This window comes from Pelobates fuscus, chromosome 12 (genome assembly GCF_036172605.1).
Source record: "Pelobates fuscus isolate aPelFus1 chromosome 12, aPelFus1.pri, whole genome shotgun sequence".
Taxonomy (NCBI): domain Eukaryota; kingdom Metazoa; phylum Chordata; class Amphibia; order Anura; family Pelobatidae; genus Pelobates; species Pelobates fuscus.
In genome coordinates this window covers 123776107-123794869 of record NC_086328.1, presented here as the reverse complement: position 1 = coordinate 123794869, position 18763 = coordinate 123776107, and the positions used below count along the sequence as shown (strand labels likewise).

At 36.7% G+C, this 18763-nt stretch overlaps 1 protein-coding gene across 1 annotated transcript in view; it reads right to left on the bottom strand.

Moving 5' to 3' along the window:
• LOC134579266 (transmembrane protein 263-like) overlaps positions 1-18305 on the bottom strand; it is a 147943-nt gene extending 129638 nt beyond the window's left edge. The window contains exons 1-2 of the mRNA XM_063438488.1: positions 18177-18305; positions 11979-12066 (exon numbers count right to left, since the gene is read on the bottom strand). Coding sequence (XP_063294558.1) covers positions 11979-12066; positions 18177-18182 — 94 coding nt within the window. The 5' untranslated portion in view covers positions 18183-18305. The remainder of the gene's footprint in view (positions 1-11978; positions 12067-18176) is intronic.
• Between the last annotated feature and the right edge of the window lie 458 nt (positions 18306-18763).

Below are 18763 nucleotides of genomic sequence, written 5' to 3'. Positions count from 1 at the left end.
TACATATGCACAAGTAATTTGAAGTAACCCAATCGAGGGTACATACAGCTGGGTATTGTATCCACTTAATTTTTTTGAATTTTGTGTTGCACTTAAGCACTGTGATATCAGAGATATCAGCACATTTGCACTTTTGTGTATGTTCACGTGTGTATTAAGATAATACCACACCCACAATACTAATATTGTGAATACTATAGCACAAATTATTTTACATTGGTTTTTAAAGAGATATTGCACAATTTTTTGTCTTAAAGGCACAGCGCACCCTTTTTTCCTATATTGTCGTTTTTTAGTGTTTTATGAGCTATTGCACTTTATAAGGGAGCCGCTTTTAAAGTTTTAGTATTTATAAATTGTAGACGTGTATTGAGCGCCTTCTGTTACTTGTTCTTTTTTGGTGTAGATAAAAAAAATACACATGCACGCGGCGTGTGTTTGTGCTTTAGGGTGCACACCCTAATGCAATAGGCTGCACACACCTATGCAGGTAACTCACCAGACCAACCACGGTAAAGTGGGTAGAGGATTGGATGCCCTTATAAAGGGGACCCAAGCCCCTCCCACAACCACAGACCCAGCCTTAAATATGTATAAACAACTCCCATCTCATAAACAGAATGTCAGTTAACAAACATTCACACCAGATCAAACATATTACAACTCCCATCAAAAACATGCAGCCCTAAAAACATATATAACTGGACCTAGACGAGAATGCAGGTGTAGGTTCACAGAATATAAATAAATTGTCCAGGAATGAAAAAAGAAGAAGAGGTATATATTTGTCTATAGCAATTGTCATTGTTTTCTGTAAGGGCAGAGATACATTTATCCAGAATACCCATAATTCCTCTCCCTAATGCTCCATAACACCAGATCTTAATCTTAACGGCATAAACGTAGACACAGGTTTAACAGGTAGGGATAACATTTAAAGAAATTTCTGATTCGTGAAAGAGAAGCTAGCACACAGCATGTAGCAAAAGGTTTTTTTCACCTGAAGCACACCTTGTTGTCCACACATTTAAAGGGCCTACAACAATTAATGGGCACACATATGGTAGGAATTGTGGGATGACAATCATCTGGTAAGTGTATCTTTAAGTGTGTATGTTTAGTGACAATCATCATCTCCCATACTGAAATGGACCAGTAATTATATATATATATATATATATATATATCAACTTTGCATCAGTTCTAATTTAATAGAATAATTCAAAATAACAGAAGAAACTGCCCTTTTTCTTGCTGTTCTTATCTAAAAGCCAAGTTCTCCTGTGTATTCCTGTTGTCTTGGGAGCTGACATTGTATTAAAATCTTTATTTATGGTAGATTTTCCATCTTCTAATTGCTTTTTAATTTTGGTAGCAAGTTATTCATAGTGATTCCCAGGGGACAGGAGACAAAATCTGCAGTAAGCAGATGCTAAGCGCCTAGGCTTGAGAAGTAGCGAGAACAGACACATTTTTCAAATTTTTTTTTCTTATTCAGAAGGTTGGTCGTGAACCTTGCTAATCTCCAACAAGAGCTTCTCGGGCCCTCGGTCGCAAGAGGATTAGTGAAACTGTATGTGCAAGAGAAAGAGCAGCTTAGTGTTCTAGAGAATGGTGGAGTCAAAATGTAAAATATTAGGTATGATAATAAACTAGTTACACATCAGTGGCAGGTCCACTTATGGAAGTTATACAACATAAAATCTATTGTCAAGAATTTTAGACAATTGTCTAGTGTAAAGTGACCCTGTCACTCCCTTCCCCCACACTTCCAATTCGAAATTAGTATTTATTAAAGATAAAATCTTTATAAAAAAACACTCATGTTGGAACTTCACAAACATTCCAACCTAGTCAAAAGATATACTGAAATAAAGTATGGACTACGCTTGACAAAAAGGCAGAGCTACCTTTTGTCAAGCCTCTTAGCTCCTGCAAGATCCTCCGTAGACCTCACTGTTGTACACTCACATGTGTAAGAGTAAAATGTTGAAATTGGCTCCTGGCTGCTTATGCCCTCCCCTCCACACCCCAACCAATGCAGTTAGAGGATTAAAAGCCTTTTAAACACTTACCTGATTCCAGCTGTTCATGTCCTTCGGTGCTAGCTTTATCTCCACCTTCTCCAACGTTGGGGAATCTAATGCGCATGCCCGGCGAGCACCACGTGCTTTAGACCTTTCTCATAGAAAATCATTGAATTAAGGCTTTCCTATGAGGTTTTCAAGATGCTCGGCATCCTCACGCAAAGTGTGAGGACGTCCAGTGCCGTTTCACTGAGTTAAACTCTGTAAAACAGCAGGTAACCAATCTAGTAGCTGTCTGGTAGAAAGCCACTACAGGAGGTCTTAACCCTGCAATATAAACATTGCAGTTTCTCTAAAAGTGCAATGTTTTAGATTGCAGGTTTAAGGCGACAGAGACTTAAATAAGATGATGTGGTATGGGTGCCTGTAGTGTCCCTTTAAGCCATAGGAGCTGAAGAGGACTGGCAAATTACGCAAAGACCCCAGCCGGTGACAGAGCTGCTTTAAAATGCCAGTTAATGTATAGATTAAATTCAATTCACACTTGACGATTAAGGTCAGGTCTGTTCAGCTGGGGATGGTCTCTATGCCCCCTGTCAAATGCACCAGCTTATGGGGATAGGGGAAACCTAGGAAGGAAATTGCTACAGTATGTAGGGACAAATCAAATGACATCCTGAGGGGAGCAGCAGCTGACATCCCATGAAGTGGATCAGAAGCCATCACACAGGATGCATTACATCTATGTGCGTGTCTAGTGACATTTCCCGGGGCAAATCAAGGCAACAGGGGTAAATGTTTACTTTAAACTCTTAAATTCAAGTCATGTCCAAACAAAACAAATACATATATTAGGTGTCATTTGAAAAGGCAAACACTTCACAGAAAATGAAAAAAGCTTCATAAAAAATTGAGTTTTTAATATATTACTGATTTTGTAATGCTTTCAACATGTCGTACATACTTAATTTTAATGCACATTATTTGCATCTCAAGAAAATCTAAGTATCCAGTATTTGTATGGTCGGGAAAGTTATTTTATTTTATTTTTTTGCACCCTTGAGGTTAAATATATCAATGACACATACATTTACATTGTGATGGCCGTAGACGGCAGAAAACCTTACGAAAGTAAAAATAGCAGCGGATCGCTCTCGCCATGTGGATCAAATTCCTCCCCATTCAGTCATTTGTGCTCTTCTTATTATGAGTCTCTTGCGGTGCGCGTCCGTCCCAGGCTCTGGTTTGGCCTCTCCCAAAATATAGAACAAGGGTTGTTTTAAGGCCTCTAGAAACATTTAAGAAGCATCTGAACTTAAGACTGATAACTGAGACACGCCGGAGAAACTTTAGTTGCATCTCTGATACCTCTAAACAAGTCTCTTTTTAACAATACAGCACCAAAAAGTTCAGGGATGGGCGCTCTGGAGAAGGTCATGTGAGAGGTGAGCAGACGTTTTGTGTGATCATATAGTGAGCTGCGTTGGATCTAAGGACCTGCAAAGTGCATTCTTGGAATTATGCACATAATGCAATAATATGTGAGGAATCCCATAAAATCTTATAAACACATTTTTGTTTTTTTTCCCAAAATCATCACTTTTTGCTTAAATTTAAAAATGTGTTGTTCAAATCGCTACAGTTAATGATTTAATGCAATTATATTTCTTTTTATTTCATTATCTATAAAAGATGTAACATTGTTTGTTGAAGATTCTAGGTGAGCGGTTTTTTTTGAAGTGGTATTCTTTTTTTTTGCTTTTTAATATATGGTAACTTGACAAAAAAAACAACAACAACAAAAAACAAACAAAAAAAACACACCACTCTATTGTATTAATCCACCAATATGGGAAAGGTAATATCACGTGGCAAGTCTTTCAGTAAGCATTTGGTGTAATCCATATAAGCTAAAATGTAAATGTTCAATACAAAAAACACTAACAGCTATTTTCCTATTCAGAAATAAAAATGCCATTACTGTATATGTACCACTTTCTTTTGTCTAGGTAAGAATGTCAGTGCGATGAATTTGATGGATAATTTGCATGCTAAAGGTTAAGAATGAAAGCTGACTGCTGAGGACACAACTTTGAAAGCTAGATCGGAAGGGCTAATCTTGCTGTCCATTTTTTGATCCATAATGATCAGACTCCGAAATAAATCCCCACCCACTTATGATGTCCATGGATGTTGATTAAGCCAGTATATGGAGGTCATTTAACACGGTAATAAGTAGGTAACGGCAATAAGTAAGTAGTTAATCAGAAATTCATACTTTTTAAAGGAACACTCCAAGTACTCTAAACTCTACAGCAAGCGCTAGTGGTTGTGGTGTGCTCCACACTGTAAGTATTCCATCCTTTTGCTAACGGTCTGACAACTTACCTGGTGTCCTCCATTGAGAACCGGAAGCTATAGCATGCAGCTTCCATTAGTCGTTCAGGGACAGCTCATTGCCTAAGATTAATAATGGCAATGGTTATTCAATAAAGCAGGAGTTGAAAGTTTCCAACCATATCTACTTGTTCATAAAAATAATTCCCGTATTGATCTACCGAATTTTAAGGGGCACATTTTAAGGGGCACATTTGCAGTGCAGTGGTCACTTATGTCTGCTGCACTTCCTGTTGGTCAATGGTTACTTTGGTTCCATTCCAAATTCAGATATTAACAGTATTCCGTAGCACATGCCAAAATTCTGAGCACTTGTTGAATGACAAAAAGAGAAAAAGGTTAAGGGGGAAAACCACCGCTAACCTATAGTGGCGTGAATAATGGTGTATGATTTAGACACCTACCCCTATTTGGGATACTAGTGATTAATTTAAATACTGCAAATGTGAGAAAGAGACAAATACTCTATAGCAGCGGTTCCCAAACTGTGCGGCAGCGCCATGGGGCAGAGTGACTGGCATACAGGGGTGCTGAAAAATGTTTCCGCACGGTCAGGGGGCCCATTCACTTAGGACCACCCAATGGGTATTACTGCCTTATTGCTCAACAGGGGCCCCTTTAAGAGCCTGACCAAGACCCTGTAGTATCATCAGGCTGTGAGGAAGTGACGGCTGGAGGCAGCAGAGAATCAGGCAGCATGAACGTGACTGGACTCTAAGTGTAATGGCCAATGTGCTTGATTAGGGTGGTACAACTCTTCTTCTGGAAGCAAACAGTGATAAAGCTCTCAAGACTTCAAAAGATTTATTACAAATAAACATAAAATAGATTACAAATAATTAAAAAGCTCAATCAACATAGCCCATAGAGTGGGCGAATTGCGTCTTGGAAGGAGGAGAGCCTGTGGACTATTACCGGGTAAATATTATATGGATCCTTTTAATTATTTATAATGGTATACGTATTTTTTTATATTTATTTGTAATACATCTTTTGAAGTTCTGAGAGCTTTACCATGGTCTGCTTCCACAAGAAGGGCTGTACCCCCTAATCAGGCACATTGGCCATTACATCTAGAGTCAGGTCCTTTGGGCTCTAGTAACGGTGAGCAGTCTGTTTTGCATACTAGTTATTTGGTACCTGGATATATTACACAAGGAGCTTTTGCTTATCTTTCTCTCTGCTTGTTCTGGAGCTTATCACAAGGAACTTGGAAGGGGGATTGTATCACCTAAGTACATTACTACGGATACGATCTGAGCCTGTCACTTGAGGCTCAGTTCTATGTGAGTTTAACCAGTATTTTCACACTTCATATCTTTGTGTTATAAGGTTTAACACAATCGGGTATTTGTCTCTCTCATATTTGCAGTATTTGAATTAATCAAAGGTATCCCAAATAGGGGTAGATGTCTAAATCATTTAAATTCACTCTACTCTAGAGGATGACGGTGTTTTTTTTCTCCTTACCTTTTTATCTGTTTGCATGGTTTGAGGTGGGCGAGGGGGGTACCCACGAGAGTGTAGTAGCAGAGGATAACTCTGTAATTTATGATATAAAGAGTCGGGCGCCTTTCCAACACACAGAACACTTTGGGATTATTTACTTGTTGAATGAAAGGTTAACTATAGAGATTCTTAGCTGGGAAACACAATCTGTCACAGTGCTCAGAAACAGACTGAGAAACAATGAACTGGAGTACTAGTGCCATCTGCTGGTCACAGAGACTAGACATGGAAAAAATAAATATTTATTTGTTATGGTTACTATAAGTCTACCAGACCACTTCGTCTGAATGAAGTGGTCTGGGTGCAGTGTTAATTAAAATCAAAATAGAACAATTGGATCTTAGTTTGCCCCTTTTCACTCTGAAGTTTGCAAACTAATATCTCAACTCATAACAGATCAATATCAGACCACAACAGGTCATCTTAACACAGTGTATAACCTGCTGTAGTGGTTATGCTGGCAGAAGTACTGTCCCTAAAAAAAAGGAATTAATGCCAACGTTGTCCAACTTGTGACTGTCATCTTCTCCCTTCTTTGTCCATCTCAAACCCAGACCTCAATGAGGAAGCCTCAGACCGGGCATCAGTGATAGACTGAGGATGTCAGCCTACACTCTCAGTCTATCACTAGCTTCCCATTGACAAAGATGCATGAAAAAAAAAAAGGTACTATCTAAAATATCAAACAATCTTTCACCTGCAAACATTATTTCACTGGAATATCTATCTGGGCCAACGCATAGTGTTTAGTGATAATACCATTATATTATTACTATCAAGCAAATATTTGCAAAGCGGGAGACAGAACTGCCGGTCCGTGCCTTGACTTCTGCTAATAAACGACTAAGCAAGATGTACTATGTAAGTTAACAAATATTTCATAACATCCCACATTAATGATTTAATGTTTTAAATTAATAAATGTCAACACGATTAACATTTATGTGATATCTATTGATTAGGACAATTATTCATGAACAGAGCCAACATCTTGTTTTGGAGAACCAAATGTCAGAAAACAATATCATTAGATGATACATTATATACAATAATATCATTTTGCAGTCTGCCTTCTTACAGAACCTTATTGCATGAAAAATAAAAAATAAAAGTCATTGCTCTAAGACGAATTACGGAACATAATTCCATTGGCACAGATCTAACTGAGTGATAGTTGTCACGTAGCTCAGAGCAATTTATTCCTATCTCCTGGTACAATTATCATAGAGGATGCTTAGACCATGTACAAACATGTGTAAGATAACTTGGGCTGCGAGAACAGCTTGAAATGTATGCCAGCTGTGTGCACCCTGACATTCACATTTATCAACACGACCCAAAACTGTTCAACACTTCTCTATGCACCTGCCATACGGAACAGCCGCAAATCTCGCTCTTTGGAAAGGGGCACTAAGCCCATTTTTTCTTGTGTAATCATTGGTCAAACCTTGTGAATTATGTGCAGGGATTTTTATGTACTGAGAGAACACAGTCTAAATCCCTCTTAGTCTTTTTTCAAAGGCTGAACCCCTAAAGTCAAAAGGAAAAACGTGTCAATAGCACATGATCTGAGAAAGAATTAACACGTTTCAAATAAAATCCCTGGACGCAGGACTGAACCCTGATAGCACAATAATCCTTGGATGCAGGATGCAGGTGACTTACACAGCCTTCCTAAACACTTCCTGTATAGAGTCATCTAATGTTTACACTTCCTTTATTGCAAATTTTGTTTAATTTAGAATGTCTTATCTCCTGCGCTGTTAATAGCACGCTAGACACTGCAGGAGCCTCCTATATGTAATTAAAGTTTAATTTACAGGTCAGGAGATAAAAACTTGTCAAGTAAGTTAACATCTAATTGAAAATGTAACCATTCTGTTTTCATGCAGGCTCTGTCAGTCACAGCCAGAGGAGGTGTGGCTAGGGCTGCATAGACAGAAACAAAAGTGATTTAACTCCTCAATGGCAGAGAATTGAGCAATGAGACTTCAGAGGCATGACCTATACACCAAAACTTCTTCAATAAGCTAAAGTTGTTTTGGTGACTATAGTGTGGGGTAACCTCTGTATAGAAAGAAATTAAACTTATAATAATAATGTGCATCCCAAGTTTGAGCTAGTCAGTATATTCGTTTAAGACAAAAATAATCAATCAGATGTGTCTTTAATAGACTAAGGTAGCTGATCAAAATAAAACAAACGGAAACCAATGTGGCTTAGTGGGTAGGTAACACACAATTATAATACTAAAGTGTATCCTAAGTTTGAACTAGTCCTCATATTTATTAAACACCTAAATAATAAATCAGATCTTTGTTAGGGATGCACCGGAATTTCGGCTGCCAAAATTTTTGGCTGAAAATGGGCCTATCCCATTTCGGCACAGAGACTATTTTAACCCCTTATGGACCAAACTTCTGGAATAAAATGGAATCATGACATGTCGTGTGTCCTTAAGGGGTTAAAGAGAGCCGAAAAAGTGGGAGGGGATTCTGCCTCGTCACGTGACTCGAGCGTGCCGGATCCAGAGCTGCTTTGGCGCGAGTTGAAGGCTGTGTAGAGAGTCTGGTCAGGAGAATCCAGTGTCTGTGGTACCAGCCAGCACCATGCTAGTGGAACAGCTCGCCACCGGCTGCAGTGAGCGGAACAGGAAACTCTCCAGCTGCTATGGACTCCACTTCCCATGGTGCTCATTCACAGATCACTTCTTTGGTTGGCTGAACGTGATGGGTAGCCCAGTCCTATAGAGATTTGCTAGGAATGGCAGTCCTCTACAGTAGCCAGCTCCCCAATCAGACATCCCAGTGGCCCCATGTTATTCCATGGCTGCAAGGAGAGTGTATGACTAGTTCTGGGCTAGGAGGCATTTTACTCCATTGTCTAATATCGTGTATTTAGTGCAGGAATTGCCCTTCTCTGACAACCATAATCATTAAGGGAGAACATATGCTATCTACCATGGTAATAGACTGGGGGTTCTATAAAAAAAAAAAAAAAAAAAAAATTGATTCTGAGGCAAACTTCTAAAGATGAAAAATCTGCATCAGGGACATTAATTTAAATTACATGGTGACGGCTCCATTTACTAAACTCTGCCCTGGAATTGCTTTTCCACAACTCCCAGTGTCCATAGAACATTCTGCCTCAGAATATTATTAACATTGTGTGCAGTTCTATGTCAGAATGTTCAACGCACCTGTATTGACAGAGCATGTGCCTGGCATATTGAATGAGAAATGCATTTTGTTTAATGACTTGTGGGAGGGCAGTAATAACACATGCCTGTTGCATTATCTAATAGATTTTCCTGCAATGTGCATAAAACGTGTGCCTATTGAGGGAGTTTTGTATATAATTGTAGAGTGACATTACATAAGGTTTGACATGTGCTCTTATTGCAATCAAATGGATCTTACTTAATACCCTTTTATGCTAAACTCATAAGTATATTATGACTGTGTGTTTTTTTTTTATTTTGTTATAAAATAATTCATTAAAAAGTCTAATATTAATAAAATTATAGAAAAAAACTATTTTAAAATCATTTAGGGAAAAAAGTATTTTTCGGTTTCGGTTTTCGGCCAAGGGCATCCTGAATTTTCGGTTTCCATTTCGGTGCATCCCTAATTGGTCTATAATAGACTACAGTAACTGATAAAAATGGGGTTTAATGATATCACAAGAATAATATGAAATGAAAACAATAAAGCATTATCAAACCATCTTATAAAAGGAAAATGTTTCTTTTTTAAATATACCGGTATTTTAAATGGCATTAGCAGATTATCAGTAGGTAGTGAGCACAGGGGGCAGCTGTCTGGTGTTCTATAATTCACACCTTGGCTCAACTACTGCCCTGTCAATCATTTATGTTGGGATGTTGTTAATTTGGGGCCACTGGATCAGCTGAAGGAAGCATAATTAACATGTTTTCTTCTTCTTAAAGGAACAATTTAGTCACCTTAAGGCACCATAACAACTTCCTCTAAATAAAGTTGTGATGGTGCTAGAAAGCTCACAGCGCACTCTTACCTCAAGGGGTTAAACCGTTTTCAAACGGTGTAATCACAAAGCTGCCTCCAGTGCCGATCTCCACTCCCGCTCTCCCCCCCAGGCGGCATCTGGCTTCTGAAATGTCATTATCTCCACTCCCGCTCTCCCCCTCAGGCGGCATCTGGCTTCTGAAATGTCATTTTCAAGACGTGGAGGATGCTGCCGTCATCTGACGCACTCAGCCAACCAGTGACTCAGCATTCAGAAAACTGGCTTGGAAAAGGTACAATTCCTTCCAAGCCAGTTTTTGTGAATGGGGAGTCACTGATTGGCTGAGAGTGGTCCCGATGGCCCTCCGTGCTTCTTGAAAGTGTAATTTCAGAAGCAGGATGCCTCCAGGAGATCCGCACTGGAAGTAACTTTGAGTTTAAACCATTTGAGAACAGTTTAACGATTTTAAGGTAAGAGTGCGCCGGGGGCCTCCTGGCACCATAACCACTTCATTTAGATGAAAATGTTATGGTGCCTTCAGTGTTCCTTTAAACTGCCAGGTGAAATTTGGAAAAAATAAAGGGCAATATAAAGAGTGCTTGACCATTTCTTTCATTTAAACTGCTTTGTACAGGAACGTGGGTCTGTTTAAAACTTTTAAATGGATTTTATAAAAAATTTCCGTTGGTTCTTATTTTTTTTATAAAGGATTTCGGGCCTGTATTATAACTACTAGGAGTCCTAGGACAGCTATACAGTTACCTGATATAACCTGAAGATGCAAGGGCATTTTATGAGTAACAGAAGTCACAGTTATGTGAAAATGCGATATGTCTTACAAATTAGTATTAATGCTTTACGAGAGGATCATTTGATTAATAGCAGATATTCAATGCTTCAAGATTTGATTTCTTACTACATTTTCCCCCAAAGAGTTATGTGACAATAATTTTGTAAATATATCTTATCGCATTTTGAAGAAGCTTATAAAATCCCAAATAATAAATAATACTGGAATAAGGTTCTTGTTGTAAAATGATGCATGATAATGAATGCGGTGAATAAGTGTGCACAGCACATCGACAGTATAGCTAGTTATGATAAAATGATAATCTAACAATATTTTAAGAAGCAACAAAGGTCTAGAGAATTCTATTATAAACATAGATATAAGGACGTACTTAATAAAAATGCGTTGAGAGAATTGACAAAGAAGCTTCATATGGTGCCATAACTACCAAACAAGATAACATTTGCTTTTTTTTTTTTTTTTTTTAATAATGAAGCCAAAAAATATTGCTTATGGAATAAGCTCAGAACAGTCACAGAAGGCTGTGTGAACATCAATTACTTCCTGGTTTAGTCAGATTAAATGCCGCAAAGTTAGAGGATCTGCATGTTTTAATTTTCTTTATGCATTATCCATAAATTGCATTAAAAAGAATTGTTCAAAACCAGCCTGTGGTGTCCGTTTAATGACATAGAAACATAGAATGTGACGGCAGATAAGAAACGTACGGCCCATCTAGTCTGCCCAATTTTCTAAATACTTTCATTAGTCCCTGGCCTTATCTTATAGCTAGGATAGCCTTATGCCTATCCCACGCATGCTTAAACTCCTTTACTGTGTTAACCTCTAGCACTTCAGCTGGAAGGCTATTCCATGCATCCACTACCCTCTCAGTAAAGTAATACTTCCTGATATTATTTTTAAACCTTTGCCCCTCTAATTTAAGACTATGTCCTCTTGTTGTGGTAGTTTTTCTTCTTTTAAATATAGTCTCCTCCTTTACTGTGTTGATTCCCTTTATGTATTTAAATGTTTCTATCATATCCCCCCCTGTCTCGTCTTTCCTCCAAGCTATACATGTTAAGATCCTTTAACCTTTCCTGGTAAGTTTTATCCTGCAATCCATGAACCAGTTTAGTAGCCCTTCTCTGAACTCTCTCCAAAATATCAATATCCGCCTGAAGATTAGTCCGTTAGTCCCTGGCCTTATAATAAGTCTAGGATAATAGACATGGAGAAGATTAGATAATGCAGTATCACACACATACCTGTAGGGGGCTCTTCTTTTAAATATGCCGGTATTTCGTCTTCATTTGTAGTAGCATGATCATCCTCCAAAATCTCAGTGTTTGGTCCCTGTTTAGGAAGGAATGACAGACTAACTTTAGTATGAACGATGGAATGTTGTTCAAAAAGACACAAATCACTCACACTTGTATATATATATATATATATATATTGGTTCTGTTTTATATTTGGGTCACATCGGGCAGACTCTCTTCGCAGAAACAGACGCATGCTACACAAAGTATAATTTTGCAGTTCTTCAGGCAAGCACTGCATCATGGGAGTTGCATTTCAACAACAGATCCATAGACTGACAAAGTGTATACAGTTACTTAGTTGTCAGTCTACTGGCCGATTACCGAGAACAAAGGGTAGATTCCCAGTTGTTGCAAATTACAAATCCCATGGTTCTTTGCTGGTCGTATGTCTGCAAAGCATCTTAAGATCTACAGTTTTGCAACCCCTGGAAATCTACGGCCTGTCCATCCCTGGTACAGAAGCTTTAACCCCTTAAGGACCAAACTTCTGGAATAAAAGGGAATCATGACATGTCACACATGTCATGTGTCCTTAAGGGGTTAAGGAAAGAGATCGGGAAGAGGCCTCATGGTTGGGCTTACCAAAATATCTCATGCAGGCTTAGAAAGAGAGAATATTCAGGATTTAAGAGACGCAGAAAAGCGAGAGCTCAGCATTAGCTTGCACAATGGCCAAGGTCAAAAAACATATGACAACCTAATATGCTATTCAGAAGCAAAAAATCCCAATACCAAAATACCATATCATATATCCGTGGGTGTGACGCACTATGCCAGGAATGACACTGGCTGGGGGCAATATAAATAAGTGCAAGATGGTAGCGGGCAACTCCTACAACAGTGACAGATGGCACTGAGGATGGGTCAGGACGCAGGGGAACAAGAAGAGTTCAGGCAGCAAGGCAATAGGCATTAATTATAAAATTCTTATTCCATATGAAGATAGATGTGTAGTGTCGAATGTTGGCAAAGCATAATCGGAGTTGCAGTTCTTTAGTAGATGGAGAATTACCTGTCACCCCTGGCTCTAATGCATCTTTACCTGTGTATATAATAAAAAGTTGTAACAAGACATTACTTCATTGCTTGAATGTTTTGCTTTAAAAAATGGTCCTAACATCAGAGATCACTGGCACTCATCCAGATCTAGAATATGCAAAACGAACACAAATATTTTCCTGGATACTTTTTTGCCAAACAGAAGAGCAGGTTTGCAAAACATTTGCATCTGCACAATTTTCATTTGTTTGGTTACTTTAGAAATTGATTTAACATTCAGTTTTATTTTCTCAAGCAAACACGAACAGAAAAACAACCCAGGCTCACAGTGATGGCTTCTTTTTCCCTTATTGCATTTTGGCAAAAATACAAAAGTGGATTTTGTCTTCTATATTTGTGAGCCTTCGGTCCAAATTTATTTTACATTTTAATAACATGCCATCTCCTTTATAGAGCTACAGCGGGAAAAGGAGTTTGAATCAAACGAGATTTTCTTTGCCGACTATTTATTTAATTGATTTAAACCGTAAACAATGAATTATTTATTATAATCAGTTTGTTCCTGTGCTACACTTCCTCTGAAGATAGTCCTTCATGTGGTGCAGTGTTATAGGAAAAATATTGCAGAAAAAAAGGGGCCCCCTGATTGTTAATGAGCTATACAGATGCTGCATTAAAAATGCAAAATAAAAATAATAAAGGAAAAAAAATATTCAGTTTCAAACGTATGTAGTTTGACAGCTGAAATAGGCTCTGTCGGCAGCTACAGACCCCTCCCTCTCCAGGAAGAGTCTGCACCAATCGGGATCCTCTAATTCTGATCTATGGGATCTGATAGTATACTATGAATTCCTGTCTAGCAGACAATTATAGGATAAGCACGGTTCCACATAGAATCACATAGAATGAGTAGAACAGCGATGTATTTCTTTCTTTCTTTATTACGGTTTTGTGCAGCGATCTTTTGGGGAGGAGAAATAAATATTTTTCGTATGTGCATTTGGCATCTGGATGATGCATGCCCATGCTGGATGAGGTTGACAGCAATGTCTGTGCCAGGAAAGCTTTGCAGTCATTCAAATCTATTACGTTGCCATTTCTATATCAATTTCTATTTCAATATCTATATATTGTTTTAAATTTAGGCAACGTAACTACGTCATCTAATTAAAGTGGTTAGAGTGTCTGGATTTATCTGTCTCCATCCTTTCATTCAGAGTTAAACCATTTTTAATGTTTTAATGATAAACAAGAGTCCCCTGCAGCCCATCTTGCCTGTGCTGCTTAGGCTAATGAGGAAGCATTAGCCTGAGCAGCAATGCATGGCTGTGATTGGCTGAGAGTGTCAGCTTTTAGCCTATCACTGTACCCAATGTTGGTATGATTTGGTACGGCTAGTAGGAAGTGTGTACTATCTGCCTTAGCCACACCCTATTAGGGGCCGGAACTTGGGTGGCCAGTGATCCTTTTTAGTGTTAAACTGCTCAAAAATTGTTAAACACTGAATGGAGGGTCAGGGACAGAGGACTCCAGGCATTATTACTAATTCGATCAGATGAAATGCTTATTGTGCCTACAGTGTCACTTTAATGCCACCAGCACAACACCAAAAATTACAAATTAGGACGTTTTACCAATTGTTCACGTGAAAGTAAATAAATATATATTGGTGTCAATTGAAAAAAGCACTATCAAAATGCCCTTTGTCATTTGCCAGCATTATATTTGAAAATCCAGAGGATTTAAGATACAACTGCACTTGAGATGCTGTGGATTGTAACTCCCATGAGTATGAGACAGGGAATGACTGCTTGAGAGTGTTGGGAGTGACTGTACACAGAATCACCAGTGTCCAAATTAGGTTGGGCAGCTTAGTGTGTACTAAAGATGAGGTCTATGGAAATTCTCAATACTCCCAGACAGAAACAGAATCTCCAATGACCAAGTTACATCCGGGGGTTCAGCAATATTGTGCCCACCATCATGAGCAGAGTTATAACAACGCTGTGCATTTACACCGCGCCATTACAGCACCAGTAAAATGGTATTGAAACTATACATGAACTATACATTTGGTGATTAAACAGGTCAAATTTAAAAATAGGGACACATAAGTGACAATACATATAATGTTCTCATCAGTTTTGACTCTAGCCAATATTTTATTAAAATGTCCATCAGTTAAATGATCAGCGTACTTGTTTTATTATTATACATTGTAAAGGTTTACCAGCCAGATCTCCACTTGCATTGAAGACACCTTTAAAAAATACACACTGAATTGTGTGGGGTTATAAAGAACCGTGTTGTAAGTTTTATATGAGTGTAACAGCAACTTTCACACGCTCTCAATTTGCTGGCCACAACATAGAGAAAAGAAATCTTTATTATTATTAACAGTCAATGATACTATAATAATTGACTATTCCCACCTCCAATGTATTAGACAGATAGAAAGATACACACAGACACACAAAGTAGACAGACAGACAGGCAGGCAGGCAGACAGGCAGAGATAGCGCTATATAAATAATAAAATAATAATAATAAATAATATTAATACATCTATCAGATTCCGTAGCGCTGTGATATAGAGAAAAATAGATAGAATTATTGAGAGATAGATAGATAGATAGATAGAGTCACAGTTATATATAAAGCAAACACACAATTCAGACAATAGTAAACACATAAAACAATGCACATTGTATATTACAGTGATATATAACATGTAGGTATATTAGACTTAGTATATGAGTTACATTGTATATTACAGTGATATATAACATGTAGGTATATTAGAGTTAGTATATGAGTTACATTGTATATTACAGTGATACATAACATGTAGGTATATTAGAGTTAGCATATGAGTTACATTGTATATTACAGTGATATATAACATGTAGGTATATTAGAGTTAGCATATGAGTTACATTGTATATTACAGTGATATATAACATGTAGGTATATTAGAGTTAGTATATGAGTTACATTGTATATTACAGTGATATATAACATGTAGGTATATTAGAGTTAGTATATGAGTTACATTGTATATTACAGTGATATATAACATGTAGGTATATTAGAGTTAGTATATGAGTTACATTGTATATTACAGTGATATATAACATGTAGGTATATTAGAGTTAGTATATGAGTTACATTGTATATTACAGTGATACATAACATGTAGGTATATTAGAGTTAGCATATGAGTTACATTGAATATTACAGTGATATATAACATGTAGGTATATTAGAGTTAGTATATGAGTTACATTGTATATTACAGTGATATATAACATCTAGGTATATTAGAGTTAGTATATGAGTTACATTGTATATTACAGTGATATATAACATGTAGGTATATTAGAGTTAGTATATGAGTTACATTGTATATTACAGTGATATATAACATGTAGGTATATTAGAGTTAGTATATGAGTTACATTGTATATTACAGTGATATATAACATGTAGGTATATTAGACTTAGTATATGAGTTACATTGTATATTACAGTGATACATAACATGTAGGTATATTAGAGTTAGTATATGAGTTACATTGTACATTACAGTGATATATAACATGTGGGTATATTAGAGTTAGTATATGAGTTATGTTGTATATTACAGTGATATATAACATGTAGGTATATTAGAGTTAGTATATGAGTTACATTGTATATTACAGTGATACATAACATGTAGGTATATTAGAGTTAGTATATGAGTTACATTGTATATTACAGTGATATATAACATGTAGGTATATTAGAGTTAGTATATGAGTTACATTGTATATTACAGTGATATATAACATGTAGGTATATTAGAGTTAGTATATGAGTTACATTGTATATTACAGTGATATATAACATGTAGGTATATTAGAGTTAGTATATGAGTTACATTGTATATTACAGTGATATATAACATGTAGGTATATTAGAGTTATATGAGTTACATTGTATATTACAGTGATATATAACATGTGGGTATATTAGAGTTAGTATATGAGTTACATTGTATATTACAGTGATATAGAACATGTAGGTATATTAGAGTTAGTATATGAGTTACATTGTACATTACAGTGATATATAACATGTGGGTATATTAGAGTTAGTATATGAGTTACATTGTATATTACAGTGATATATAACATGTAGGTATATTAGAGTTAGTATATGAGTTACATTGTATATTACAGTGATATATAACATGTAGGTATATTAGAGTTAGTATATGAGTTACATTGTATATTACAGTGATATATAACATGTAGGTATATTAGAGTTAGTATATGAGTTACATTGTATATTACAGTGATATATAACATGTAGGTATATTAGAGTTAGTATATGAGTTACATTGTATATTACAGTGATATATAACATGTAGGTATATTAGAGTTAGTATATGAGTTACATTGTATATTACAGTGATATATAACATGTAGGTATATTAGAGTTAGTATATGAGTTACATTGTATATTACAGTGATATATAACATGTAGGTATATTAGAGTTATATGAGTTACATTGTATATTACAGTGATATATAACATGTGGGTATATTAGAGTTAGTATATGAGTTACATTGTATATTACAGTGATATATAACATGTAGGTATATTAGAGTTAGTATATGAGTTACATTGTATATTACAGTGATATATAACATGTAGGTATATTAGAGTTAGTATATGAGTTACATTGTATATTACAGTGATATATAACATGTAGGTATATTAGAGTTAGTATATGAGTTACATTGTATATTACAGTGATATAGAACATGTAGGTATATTAGAGTTAGTATATGAGTTACATTGTATATTACAGTGATATATAACATGTAGGTATATTAGAGTTAGTATATGAGTTACATTGTATATTACAGTGATATATAACATGTAGGTATATTAGAGTTAGTATATGAGTTACATTGTATATTACAGTGATATATAACATGTAGGTATATTAGAGTTAGTATATGAGTTACATTGTATATTACAGTGATATAGAACATGTAGGTATATTAGAGTTAGTATATGAGTTACATTGTATATTACAGTGATATAGAACATGTAGGTAGATGGTAAACACAAGCCTGTCTGAGGTCTCACCTTCATGGCTGCCTGTGTACCCCGTGTACCGCTGGGTGTCTCTAGGGCCCCCTCTCCAGGGGTCAGGGGGACAGTCACCGCAGCACAGCAAGGATCTCTATGTAAACACACTGATTTTTTTTTGGTAGATTTTTTTTATGGCGCGGAAATGACGTCACCATGAATGGCATTTGAGCGGATCCCGCAGGAAGCGGCCATCTTGTGACTGGCAGTAGAGCTGTACTCAGCACCTTGGACAGCTCCCCCATACAGTTATTGTAAAAATGAGGACCTGCTGATCCGTGCCTAGCAGGAAACAGTCTTATAACTACAGTAAATAGATTTTAAAAATTTATATATATTTTTTATTTTTATTTTTTATATGACATTGATGTGCTATGCATTCTGGAGTAGTTATACAGAGTATTTTAGAGACACTCAAAGAACTGGCAATCCCTGCCTTTCATCCATTTTATAACATGGTCCCCACAGCTTGTCAAGCATGCTGGGAGTTGTAGTCCTTGGCCAACAGGCTGATGCTGATATTTCCTTCCTCCTTCTAAGAAAGACTATAAGTAATTGGGATCGAACCACACTAGCCACAACTA